The following is a 14,398-nucleotide window of genomic DNA, read 5'->3' on the forward strand; positions in this document are numbered from 1 at the left end:
GTGGAGTGCAGGCAAGTTCAAGGAAGGGCTTGCAAGACTACTTGTGAGGTTGTTCCACCCCTCCTCACAAGGAATACCTGGAGTTGAGTGACTTAAGGAGAAGTCATGGGGATCTTTGCCAACAGCAATTGCTTGTTTTGGCTTATCCTTCCCCAGATTGCCCGAGACTCGTGCTTTTGGCCTTTCCTTGCTTTGAAAACTGTTTTGTCTTGGACCTTGCCCTTGTCTTGTGAACTGCTTTTGGCCCTTTGCTTTGCCTTTAGAACTGCCTCTTGCCTTGGACCTTGTCTTTGCCCTGAGAACTGTCATTTGTCTTGTGCCTAGACTCTGCCTTATGGATTTGCTTAGCCAGTTGGACTGGACTTGGAACCCTGGACCTTTCCCTATAAACGTGCTCCTACCCTGTGGACTTTATTGTAATATAGGGGATGTTGTTTAGGGAACCGAGTGTGGCTGCCTTCAGGGTAGCATGGTGGTGGAGATTTACCAGGAGGCTGTTTGCGGGACCATTTATTGAGACCAATAAAGGACTCTATAGAGTCTTGCCTTGTCTGTCATAACAATGAGTTGGGTTTTAAAAGTATATATAAAATAATAGCTATTAAATGTCTCTCATTTAAATATTGCCTCCATCATTAGAAAAACATACTGAGTCAACTCTATTATTGAAGTCTGCCTTCAACACAATTAAAAAACATCATTTCTACATATCTAAATGCAGTACTTTCTATGTTTAGCCATGTTAAAATTATATCTGTTGCATATCTGAGAAAGAAAAATAAATTGCAAAGCAAATAATATTGTAAGAATATAAGAATGTAACAGAATCCCCAAAGAAAATGTTTCTAGATATTGTCTAGTTTACCCTCCAACCCCAATTTTATGCACAGTTTAGTTGGTAGTTGGTGACAGAACATTTCCTCTGAATTACCTACATCACTTCCTTATTTCTGCGTGGACCTTCAAAAGGTCGAAATGGTAGACTTCCAGTTGCAGCATGATAAAAGGTCACTCCAATGCTCCACAAGTCAACTGTTGCTCCATATTTCTTTTGATGGTCCTTCCGTAATACTGCTCGCTCATACATGTCAGGATGCTCAGGTGCAAAGAGGGAAACAATACACATCATTAAAACCCTATGGCTGGCTGGAGAGCTGACGTCACGATCTTGGTGCTCCGAGATCGCAGTTGAATTCCTGCGCTGGACGGTCCATTTGAACCTAAATCATCCCGCAGAGACAGTGATGGAGAAGGGCACCTCCTGCTGATCTCAGGGATACCACAAAGTCCCTGAAAGATCCAGCAATAGCCTTTTTTTCCGGCGATAGAAACGCAGCTAATGAAGCTGCTGAAGTTGGGACAGTTCCGGAACGGGAAGAAAGTGGAAAGAGAAAGTGTGTCAAATTGGTGAGGAAATTTTATTATTAGAGGAAGAGACTACCCAAGAAAAAAAAATAAGTTAAGATTGAAGACAGAAGACTGTAGGCGGCGAGATTGATCTGCATTGAACTTAGTGTGTTATCCAGTTTCTAATTTCTTTTTTTTTCACAGATGGAACTTTTGCAGGGGCTCCCTGTTTTTTAAACTGAATGGATTAATTCTTTTTTCTTTTTTCACTTTTGCTTAGACCTATGGATTAAAATTCTCCTTCTCTTTTTTATAATGCTTGATTGGATTGTTTTTGATCTCCATTTAAGGGGTTTTTTCCTTTCTTAAGCTTGGAATATAAAGAAAATAAGAAGGATTATAAAGAGGGTTGTAACAACAGGAGGAAAAGCAGTTATACTGCCACTTAGAGGCTGGAGGCTGGATACATTGTTTTTTTCTTCTTTCTCTTTGATTACTTGAGATTCAAGGTTCAGCTTGTTTACTGACAATGATAGTAGGAAGTGCACAAGTTGTTTATACAGGTGCATTTAGGAAGTTCTATCACTAGCTATTGGAGAGAAGACAACATTTTGACTTGAAAGTTAATAAATGAACCTGTTTGAAATTTATTAAAATAGCCTTGAACCCTTTAGTGGCAGTGTCTGCAAAATTGAAAGAATGGCTCAGCAGGAAAAAGAAACTGTAACATTGCAAATGATTATGTTTGAAATTCAAAATCTATTAGTTGTGATAGAGAGAATTGAAAAGAGATTGGAGAATATGGAATACAAAACAGAAAAATCTGATGGAGAAACTGAGGATATTTACCAAATGAAGAAAGTGGAGGACAAAAGATGGAAGAAAAAGAGGAAAGAGATAAGAAAACTGTGGATTCTGACAACAAAGTGAGCGTGGTTGGTAATGGTAAGAGCAGAATATGGAAAGGGGAGATGGATGGATTGGAACTCTATCCCAGACTTCAAAGCACAGAAGAAGAAAAGAGAGAAAAAGTGACGGAGATTAGGAGAAAAATCCTGATAGAAGCACTAGTGATAACCAGAGATAAGCTGATGGAAAGAGCAGATGTTGGGTTTCAAGCTTTTGTGAAATACGAAAGGAACAGCATATTGCCAAGGGAGATTTATACAAGATTTATTAAGAAGGTAACTAGAATATTAATGCTACAAATGGCAAGAGATATAAGACCATACTATTGCTGGAGGGATACAGGTTGATGCAATGAAAATGTATAATAAAAATTAAGCTAAATTTAGTTTACTAGTAGTATGTATAAAATGAAGCGACAATAGCTATAATTAAATAATGATTAATAATAACAATACATATAGCTATATTAGTTTGATAATATGAAAATTTATATAAACAATATATGGAGATTATGAGATGAGGTTTAAAAGCTTTATCTAAAATATGCTATAAAGATGTATTGTGATTGGATGATTTTAGGATGATTTAATGGAATGTTAGCATATAATCCTATTCTAGATTTTGAATATTATATATAAAAGGACGTAAAACAATTATAGTCAAATTAAGGTTGAGATATAATAATTGTGATATACATGAATATAGGCGAATTTAAAATATGCAATTTGATATGAAAATCAGGTGGTGACTATGGAAGAGAGGCATGGAAATACTGTAACCAACTGACACACTTTCTACAATTTGTAATGGAAGATGGGGTTTTTTATTTTTATGTTTGTTTGTCCTTGTTTAAAAAACAAATAAAAATGGGTTTAAAAAAAAACCCCAATGGCTATATTATAGAGAGCACCAGAGGCCATAGGTTTCTATATACTACTTTCCGTAAAATAGAATATAGGCTTGAGTATTTTATTTCACAAAAATGAGATAGTGGCAGAATACAAATTAAATAAAATAAACAAGATTTGCCATTAACAGAAGCTATTGATTCTTATATAAATCACCAACTTACCCTGACAGAAGTTTTCTGTACCAAAACAAACTCTAATATAAAAAAAGTTAACAGCGTATATCTTTAGCAGCAGTTATCTTGTCAAAAGGAAGAATAATTAAAACAAATTTGGTCACATTAATTTTTAATCTTCGCTACATAAATGAAATGAGGGAGAAGTTTGTAATGGGATACCTTTTTTGTAGAATGCTTGGCAGGCTCGTTTAGAGATTCAACTGTGATAATTTTTGCATAAAATAACTTTTTGATTGACCCATGCATTTGAAACTATGATACTCAGGATGTGTGATTTCATCCTGGACTTTAAAAAACTGATGTATAATTTTGTTTGCTTGTTGTTTGTGAATCAGCCATTATAGTATAGCATAATTTTAAACAGATAATTACAGTTTATTTAATAAACTAAAACTTGTTTAATAAATTAACATTTCTTAGAAATCATTAAGCAAAAGAAAAAATACTGAGCTTACCAAATATTCTTCTGTTCCATAGAGAGAGACAAACTGTTCATCATCATCCAACTCTCTAGCAGCCCCAAAATCTGTGAGTTTATAAACTGATTGACCATCTTCACCTATAACACGCATTATATTGCCTGGTTTGATGTCACGATGTACTATTCCATTTTCTCGAAGATGGTTCATTCCAGCCACTTAAATATAAACAATAAATTTTTAAAAAATGTGTGTAGATTGCAAAATTATGTAGATAAAAAACATGATACTATATTAGGATACCTGCCTCTTATTTTCAATTATTTTATTTCAACATGAATTAGTAAATGCCAAGAAGGAATGAATTATAGATAAAAAGCTTTGGTTCTGCAAGAGATTATAGCAGGCAAATTTGGGTTGTAAGACTTCTGTATCTGATAAATATACAGTACACACATTTTAATAATAAAATGGAAAATAAAGAAAGCATATAAAAATAAGTTTTATAGACATCTAAACAACTTCAGCAGGCTTTCAAAGCACAGAATTTCAAATTAGATATTTTCAGAGTGGTCTTGCTCCCTTTTATCATATCCTGAAAGTATATTTTTGGGGGAGGAAGGTATCTTTGAGTCAGTATTGGCTCCTGGTGACTGCCTGGACAAATCCCTGCAGTTTTCCTGGTGAATTTTTATGGAAGTGGTTTGTCACTGCCTGCTTCTCCAGTTGAGAGAAGGTCATCCAAGTGGCTTTGAGCCAAAGGCAGGAGTAGAACTTATGGTCTCCTGATTTTTATCCCAGAACATTAATCACTAAACAAACCAGCTTTCAAATATACTTCTAATGCTATATAACCAACAAATCCTTCCAATTAACTTTATGGAACAGTAATGTCTCTGCTGAGCTGATTAAGCTTTTAAGATCAACAGTCTGATTTGGGCCCAGAATAATAACATAAAATTCCAACAGCAGCAAAATTCCTTTTTTGAAATATAGTTCCAAATAGCATTCATTCTATCTAAATATATATAGCCTGGATATAACTGAGATATGTGTCACCCTGTCTGCAACTGCTTTGCCAAAGGAGGTATACAAAGTTAACTGAGTCAGAATGTACCTAGCCATTGTTCTTTGTAGTTTCACATATTAAAGATAAATTCCTGTTACACAGCTTGGAATATGTGTGCCTACTGCAGTTAAAAGAAACTATACCCAAATTGTTATTTTACAAATCAAATACATTCTAATTAAGTTAAGTAGATGAATATTGAATGCCAAAAAAAAATCACACACTAAACTATACAGTGTTTTTAAACTTTAGGTCCTTAGAGGTGTTATTGACCATAAATCCTAAAATGAAAATAATAATCAAAAAATACTTGGGAATAAAAGTTGGAATAAGTGCAATAAACATATATCTAATGATATAACCATCACATACCAACATCTCTCAAAACAATTAAAAATTCTGTTTCTGGCAATCCATAAGCATTAGACGGCTCTTCCAAAACGGTATATAAACTGCCACATGGACAAAATTCCATAACAAGGACTTTATGTCTAGATGTTGTCTAGGGAAAAAAAGTTTTAATTTATATGAAAGACAAAATTACAAAATCAGAAATACAGTGAAGTATAGATTATGCTTTAGATTAGTGGTTCTCAAACTTTTTCAGTCCACCGCCCCCTTGCTACAAACTGATCCTCAGTGGTGGAATTCAATTTTTTTTACTACCGGTTCTGTGGGCGTGGGTGGGTGGAGGGTGTCATGCGACTGGGCGGTTTGCACAACGGAAGGAAGATAGTAACAGTAAAATTCAAAACTGCAACAATTGCACATTTATTCAAAATCCAATTTAAAAACCTTTTTAGTTAATGTTAATTCAATAAAATTGTTGAACATGATCCAGTGATACCAGGTTTTCAAAGTCTGATAGTCATTTATCAAGAAACTTAGTAACTAGTAACTTAGTAAACTCAGTAAAATTTAGTAACTACTGCACTGTTCAGTAAATTCTTAATGTGATGGATGGGCTTGATCAAATGATACCAGTTTCCCAATGTCTGGTTTTAAGTCACTTAGCAGGAGTCTTAAATCACCACGTTCAGTAATCTGGAGTCAATTTCTTTGCTTGGAGAGAAGTTGGATAACCACGCTGAAGCCACGTTCCACCAAATATGATGTTGAAAATGCAACAAAGAGCTTCTTAACCACTGTCCATAGTGCAGGATAGCAATCAGAATTTTTTTTCTGTAACCAAAACTCTTGGTACGATTTCTTAAACTTTGGTTTCAGCTCAATGTCATTTTGCAGCTCTATGAGTTGTTCCTCCACTACCCCATCTTCCTCATTATCTGAAAATGGATTTATAACCCAATCTGGAATTTCCATCAAAAGAAGATCCTGATATCACTCAGACATCTAAGTCTTAGAATGTCAGAGAAACAACTTTAGCTGGATAGTCATATCCCTGCAATAACATCATTGTAATTTTCAGTTTCATTAATTTCCACAATATCAACACTAGCTTTGCTACTAACTCCTTCCAAACCATCTGCATAGTCTTTAAGATTTGGTGGTCTAAATATAAAAAACGGTTGACTCACATCACACATCTAAGCAAAACTGAAGTACAATCTATTTTAACATTCTGCCTTTAAAGCTTACGTGGTTTCAATGGCTAAACTTCTGTTCGCCAAACCAACTATTCAAAACCAGTAATTCCGCAAGGAGAGAGGATGGGAATGGGGATATTTCAAAAACTAAACACATATCCTAAAAGAAAATCCACCTGCGACCAGCATTGAGTGGAGCTATTATAAAATTAGAATAAATGAGCTGGAAGGGACCTTGGAGGTCTTCTGGTCCAGCCCCCTGCTCAAGCAGGAGAACCTATACCAGAGGTTTTCAAACTTGGCAATTTTAAGACTTGTGGACTTCAACTCCCAGAATTCTCCAGACAGCTATGGACTTCAACTCCCAGCTATGCTGGCTGGAGAATTGTGGGAGTTGAAGTCCACAAGTCTTATAGTTGCCAAGTTTGGGGACTCCTGACATATATTATAGTAGTATATACATATAGTATACTATACCTATATCAAAGAAAGCTCCAGTGAGTTTAACAACACCCGTATTTCCAAGGATAGAAACGGAAGATTGCAATGCGAGCTTCCTCCTGCTGGTAATCCAAACCTCCCTAACCCAAATCCACACCACCAAAAGGGGGCGACCGCACTTCCTCTCATCACCCCCTTTTACCCAGCAGCGTCTCCATGCAAAGGAAAAGGATGGCATGAAATATGTGACTGTTTTTAAACCAGTGGCAAAGAGCTCTCTCGCAAGCTCAACTAGAATTCGATTGGTGGCGTTTTTCCCCCCCCCTAACACTGTGCACAATCTCCCCACCCACCGATCGGAAAAAAAAAACCTTTTCACAAGCCAAGCCGGTCGGTTAAGACGCCAGCAGTGTTGGGGGGGGATTGAAGCGGCGCGCGCCCCTCTCCTGGGAGGAAGGCAGTGTTTGGAGGGGAGGGTGGTAACATTGCTTAAAGAAAACCTGCAGCTATTTCCAGGTTTGGGTAATTTCGTCCTTCTGCACGCGCCAATGGGCTTTAAACAGTCCATCTTCTGCTCGGCAAGTTTCTCCTTTCCATGTGTGAATTAGCTAAGGGGAAGTTACCAACCTAGGGGCAACGCCCTCTGCAGCCAACACAATACATGATTTTTTCCTTGCCCTCTTAATGCTCCCCTGCCGCCGCCCCATGCCTCTTAGCGCCCTCTGCTGCCCCCTTGCCTCTTAGCCCCCCCCTAAGTCATCCCACCGCCCCCCAGGGGGCGTTGCTGCCCACTTTGGGAACCACTGCTTTAGATTAATGAGCTAACCTATGACCAAATCTATTAGAAGGACTTGTTTAATTATATACTTTAATTACAAATTGAAATGTAATTAATTTGATCATGCAATTCTGCACAAACATCAGAAAAAGCTGCATATTCTGGATTTGGATTTGGAGTTAAACACTACAAAACTAATTTCCTGTTGGGATCTCTGGCTCCTTTTGTTTTTTTAAAGTTGAGAAGTTTCATTTTTATTTCATCTTAATTATACCCTATCATGCTGTTTGAATCCAAACAAATTATTATTGTTCTTAAGTAAGGTTAATGGAAGTAGGTCAATGTAAAAACTTTATTTCCTTTCTTTTAAGCAAAATTAAGATCAATCAGTTTAGGGACTGTGAAAGATACATTAATCTATAGACAATGTAAAGTATGTGCACATTTTCTAATCTCTTTCTTGTGGGCATTCCAAAAGAGGAAGCAGGGAGATTAAGTTCATTACCATTATTATATTTCAACATGTCCTTATGAATCTCAGAATAAAATTGAGAAAGTGGCATATATTGAAATGTAAATACCAAATGCAAAACATGAATTGCTCCTCAGTAAAATATATCATTACATAATAATTACCTCCTCTTCTATGGCAAATAATTTGACAATGTTCTTATGATTTAGTTTCTTTAACACTTCAAATTCCCTCATCTGAACATCCACAGGACGAAGGAAGCTAAAGTTATTAAATACTTTGACAGCATACAAGTCTCCAGTTTTCTGTAAGAAACATTAGGTTCATTTAGAAAAAGCCCAGAATCATTAAAATTATCATCTCTGAAAAATGGACATTCCTGTACATTTAAATTGTAATGTTAATGACATTTTAAAAAACATTTCATGGAAGATTTTTCTGACAAAAGCTACAATATCTCTGTTATTGAGATACATCTGCCTTACATTTAGTAGGTAAGGTGATAAATGCCATTCAACATGAGAAATTAAGAAAATATTCTATGTTAAGCCTAGGTAAAAATCTTTTCAGCTAGCAGAATTCTATTTTTATACAAACCTTGTGTCGTCCACGAAAAACATTCGCAGTAGCTCCTTGTCCCAGGATGTCTGATAGAAGCCACAGATAATTTGATGTGCTCTGCATATTTGCTCCCAAATAGTAAAATCTTATTGGGATTGGAAAACAAAACATAACTTCATGAATTAAGTTGCCAATATGTCCAAGACAATGTATGAACTATTCTTATTTTAGATCTATAGCAAATATTCCTATAAGATAATTTTAAATGACTTCAGAAATAGCTTTTCTCCTGTTCATAGAAAAATACAAACACTTAATAATTCTAGCTTAAACCAATTGCTGTAAGGGTATTTACCTTTTTTTAATTAAAAACTGAAGAATAAAAAAGCATAAACACCTTATTTTCTAAATAGCATGCCACTAGGACCAGATACTATATATCTCAACACACACTCATATTTAAAGTATTTAGCCATCATAAAATTCCCCTGAACTGAGCTTGGCTCCTACTGATGACATGTTTCCTTTGCAACAATACAAAGGACTGCTTTGTCATTGCTTTTTTTCAGGATGTCTTTCAGGATATAGTTTACAATCATAGTTTCTTTCTCCCATTCAAATACTAACCTGATCTAAAGTGGCTTAGCTTTCTCAAGACCACTTTTTCAAGGTGCTGCAACCTGCTGTTACCAAAAATTTATGCTTTTATGGAGTTAACATAAATATGGTTTTTTCAAACATAGGAGTAATTACCAATGCTATACAGTAATCTGCATCTGCTGACCTCTACTTAATTAATTAAACATCTCAATACAGTTATGGGTTAAAAATGTTATTAACAACAATTTAAAACTTGAATTAAAGATAGCAAAAGCAGATGTATCATTTTTCCATGTCTTCAATCTATGTAAATATAATTACAACCTACCTACCTACACACTCATACACACTGTAATTATATTGTATAAATGCTGCTTAAAAAAGACAAGAACCACAACTTTATCCATATCAGTAAAGAAATTGTGTTCTTTGCAGAACTTCTAGTATTCTCAAATTTGTTAAGGATGTATATTATGCAGCTGCATTAAATTGATTTTTTTCTTTTGCATAATCTAAGATTTTTCATTTGAGGCCTGATATATTAGAGAAAGGAGAGCTACTTGTCTGTGTTACTTTTCGTTGAAAACTTACACTGCAATTTGTTTTGGCAAAGTTCCATGTCAAGGAGTTCATAAAAATAGTTAACAGTGTCACGAATTATACTGCTTGTTTTCTAAACTCAATACTCTTACCAAAAATTAGTTTGTAACCGAGTGTTAGATTCTTATTGCTTTATAATTCTTAAGAAATGTTATGAATAAAGAAAATTACAAGATAAAGGACTCCCACTGGAAAAATACTTCTTTCTGATTTATATTAAATAAGCACATTAACAATAAAGTTACATTCACACCATGGTTATCTAGATAGGCAACAAAGCAGACAAAGTGATGATGTGCAGCCGACATAATGATGTATCATCACTTGTTCCATGTTATCTACTAAGGGTAGGTTGGGACTGAATTTTAGTTGTTAAAAAAACTTGACTTCTTTCTTAAGAAAGTTTTCTCTCTCTTCCAATTAACATTCAAAGTGATAACTGTATTCAAAGCACTATAATTACGTCCACTAAATTCAATGAAAAGTCCTGTTTTCTTTTCACTGAATTGAATATTCCTCTATCCACATACACACAAAAGTAATTTAGACTAGTTGTTCTCAACTTCTAGTTCACATATCCCTGGGGTCTACAATGTCAACATAGGGGGTCAGCAAAGGTTTGAAAAAATATTATGATTTAAACCTTGAGTTAAGTCTTGGGGATCCATGGCCATAAAACATATTTAAAGGGGAGGCGTGAAGAAAAGGTTCAGAACCACTGGTTTAGATAGAAATACATTCCTATGTATATATTTACTTATTTAATTTCTACACCACCCATATTACCTAAGTGACTTTGGGCAGTTTACAACAATCATCAGTTTCTGAGCAAATTGGCTTTTTCCAAAGCAGGTTTAACAATACACTTTTTAGTAAAAAGAAGCACAGAAATTTGCAACACAATGAAAATGAGATCCTTTACATATTTCTGAGCAGTATTTCTTTATTTTGGTGTTGTCATAATTTGAAAGAGTTATCTCCTAGTCTGAACTGAATCCAGAAACAGTATTCACAATAAGGACAAGACAGTCAATTTGGCTACATTTTGGCAACATGTTGCAAGCATAACCAGTTTATACCAGGTATGCTCCTGCTATTTCATGCAAGGTATGAATTCTAATCTAGAGTATACCTTGCAAGTCAACAAGCTATTGACCATATACTACCAAATTATAAGTATTAGTACACTGAAACATATTCAATAAATCAAGCAGTTTTATCAGAAAGAAAAAAAAGCATGGACATTGTGAAAGGTGGTAAAACAGGGAACCTCCTGGAGGAGGAATACAAGTGACAAAATTATTTAGGATCTGTATGGAAGTGATAGTTATTTTTCAATCAAAGAATGAAACTGAAAGTGTTACCCTAATGAGGAAGAAAAAAAATGAAGAAAAGTCATTCAACTTGTGAGAATGTTCAAAATAATAAAGTTGAAGTGTTGACAGTATACCTGAAGAATCTGTAAAATATGGGTGTGCCAATTGTTTAATGTATGCCAAGACTCCACCTGTGCTTAACCACTGGGAAAATGCCATCACTTTTCTATGTAAAGAAAAAATAAAGTTGGCTTTGGAAATATTTGGAAGAATTATTTTTTAATATTGAAAATACATGAGAAGTGATAATGAGCAAAATTGAGAAATGTAGTGTAATTTTATGCTATCAGAGTTGTACAAATGTTTTTGCTCTTCAGCATCTGTATGAATATGAGAAATAGTTTATTATATGCGTCTTGATTTAGAGAAGCATACAATAAATTTAATACAAATTATGTAATGTTTTGTGCATAAATGGAATTTGATTCGTTGTTGAGTGCAATACAGTAAAAGCAGATTATGATAGTAATGGCAATGATTTATTAAATTTGAATGCTACCCATTCCTAACTGTTAAAAGCAGTATAAATAGGGAAGCATGCATAATAATGGAGTGCTTAGAAAATCATTCAACACTAAGCAGGAAATACAACAAGGAAGTCTGACATCCACTAAATTGCTTAATATTAACAGATACAAAATGTTTTATAATGACTTAAGTCATGTGTTGCTTAGGGATGTGAATGTCTGTACACCTTTGCATGCTGATAATGCCATGCTGTTGTTTGAAAAAAGTGAATATACACAGTAAATATTAGTGAAAGGATGTAAAGATGAAAATTAGTACCGTGTTTCCCCGAAAATAAGACAGGGTCTTATTTTCTTTTGCCCCACAAAATATGGCCTTGGGCTTATTATAGGGGAGGCTTATTATTTCTGGGGCAGGTGAGAAGCAAGGCGCGCCTTTTACCTTTCCAGCTCCATCGCGTTCCTCGCCATTGTGCTCAGGGAAGCGGCTGGTAAAAAAAAAACTTCTCGCGAGTTCAATCAAACATCTTGAAATCGCAAGGTTTTTTTTTTTTACCAGGGGCTTCCCTGAATACCATGGCAAGGAACGCGACGGAGCTGGAAAGGTAAGAGGCGCGCCTCGCGGCCCAACACTGCCCACCTCACCCCAATGGTAAAGGCAGTCTGCCTGGTTCCCTTCCCCGCCATCTCTTTAACGAGGGGTGACGGCGGGGGGAGAAGTGAGGCGTGCCTCTTACCTCTCCAGCTCCGTCGTGTTCCTTGCCCTTTTGCTGATTGAATCCCCTTGTAAAAAAAAAACTCATGAGTTCAACTCGTGAGATTTTTTTTACAAGGGGATTCAATGAGTGAAAGGGCGAGGAACGCGATGGAGCTGTCAGTCTCTGGTAGCGCTAGGACACATGTCTTGCTTCTCCCCCCCAACCCTCCCACTCCTCACTAAAGGGACGGCGGGGAAGGGAACCAGGCAGGCTGCCTTTATCATTGGGGCGAGGTGAGCGGTGTTGGGCTGTGAGGTACGCCTCTTATCTTTCCAGCTTCATCGCGTTCCTCGCCCTTTCGCCCATTGAATCCCCTTGTAAAAAAAAACCTCGCGAGTTGAACTAATGACTAACTCAATAGACTTACTAGCAGTAAGTTGCAAGTTGCGGACATGTGATGTCGTGCTTAACAGTTTTGGGTGATTTGTTCAATGACCACACAGGAACCAACACTAAGTTCAACATGGTCAAATGTTGTTTCACTTAACGACCCCATTGCTCAGCAGAGTTGCCACTTCCAATTGTGGTTCTTAAGTGAAGACTGAAGAAGTAAGGCAAGAACTTATTTCCCCCAAGATTGTGAATGTGAGAAAGAACATTGACAATAAGAGAACAAGGCTGAAGACGACCATAAGCAAGGAGATATTTCACTCACACATAATTGCACATGTTTAAGCACATGCTTAAATTTGCAACTGATATATTAGTTTATATGCAATTCATCCCTTACCTTAAATAAGAGCCTGTGGATTTTCTTTGTTATACAATATCATGCTTATAAATAGACAATATGAATCGTCCATTACAACGCTAAAAGCATGAAAGCTGCTTCTTACAGACAGGCGGTTTCATTGTATTATGCATGCGACAATAAGCACCATGGTATGAGATGCAAGAGTAAAAATACAGATACATAAGACTCAGGACAAGAGACGTAATCGCCTATCAATATTGATAGGCGAGTACAATATTATGTACAACTCTGGACAACCAAGTCAATCATAGGTAGGAACCTCAAGCTAGGTGGATGAAAAATCTAACCGGGTTGAGGCCACCAGGCACAAAGCGACGGAACCGCTTTGGCCGCCGGAGTCACCTAGAAATAAGCCCCATTGCTCAGGAGAGACAGGCACAAGCTCGAATTAGTTCCGCAGAGGAGGTTAGTTTTGTTTCTTTGGAAAGCTTCGTCATGATGTGCAGTGCCGTCAGAATATGAATCCCCGGAAGTGCCGGAACCCCGTTTTCTCCAAAGCCTCAGCAATTTTGAGGCTCTCATTCACCCCAAAGAGCAGCTGAGGCGCGGTGCCGGACTTCCCTACCTGAGGCCTACCAAGCTGCCTCCAAATGCCCCCCTTCCCCTCCTTTCAAAGAGATTTGTCGCTCAGTTCTGGCCACGGACGGCTAAGCTCCGCGAAGCGTTTTTGGCCTTTTGCTCGGCTTTACCTTTACGCCGTCCAGACGGTCCAAGCAAAGGCGCGCGGCTTTATCTTCTCGGGCTCCTTCGGCCAACCAGCCCCCGCGGTCGGCGACCTCCTCCCCTACCCCAAAGCCCACTCCGCTCTCCCTCGCCGCCCAGCTTCCCTTTCGTTTCCGGCTTCCTGGCCACGTAGGAGGCGGAGCGGAGCAGACCGAGGCTGTAGAGGGCCGCTCTTGGGTGTACGGCCTCCTTCACAGCCTTCCCGCTGGCATCGTCCACTCTCTATCCGGCGGTCGGTGGGAATTGCGACGCACACGTGTCCATAAGTTTGCAGCTTTTATTTGTATTGAAGCAGACACAGAAAATGGGATGGGTGCGGGGTGGATATATCCACGAACGCAAATCTTAATACTAAAAATATATATTTTTCTTTAGATAGGATATTGAGTATCACATAAATATACCAAAGAAAACAATAACAGAAATTTATAATAGTTTGTTTTCTTCGTTCAATCCTTTCCAAAGACTACTTGGATCACTTCCTGTAGTT

At 37.1% G+C, this 14,398-nt stretch overlaps 1 protein-coding gene across 5 annotated transcripts in view; it reads right to left on the bottom strand.

The window, feature by feature from the left end:
- Positions 1–14,398, bottom strand: part of TBK1 (TANK binding kinase 1) — a 36,043-nt gene extending 21,645 nt beyond the window's left edge. The window contains exons 1-6 of one of the 5 annotated variants that reach the window (XM_081956991.1): positions 13,875–14,398; positions 8,667–8,775; positions 8,234–8,374; positions 5,204–5,333; positions 3,799–3,980; positions 936–1,096 (exon numbers count right to left, since the gene is read on the bottom strand). In XM_081956991.1, the coding sequence (XP_081813117.1) occupies positions 936–1,096; positions 3,799–3,980; positions 5,204–5,333; positions 8,234–8,374; positions 8,667–8,753 (701 nt within the window). In that variant the 5' untranslated portion in view covers positions 8,754–8,775; positions 13,875–14,398. Of the gene's footprint in view, positions 1–935; positions 1,097–3,798; positions 3,981–5,203; positions 5,334–8,233; positions 8,375–8,666; positions 8,776–9,257; positions 9,329–13,161; positions 13,294–13,750; positions 13,854–13,874 lie in introns of those variants that run through there. The other 4 variants (XM_081956987.1, XM_081956989.1, XM_081956990.1 and 1 more) reach the window with 4 other exon arrangements.

Source organism: Natrix helvetica (genome assembly GCF_964273705.1).
Source record: "Natrix helvetica genome assembly, chromosome: 6".
NCBI classification, from domain to species: domain Eukaryota; kingdom Metazoa; phylum Chordata; class Lepidosauria; order Squamata; family Natricidae; genus Natrix; species Natrix helvetica.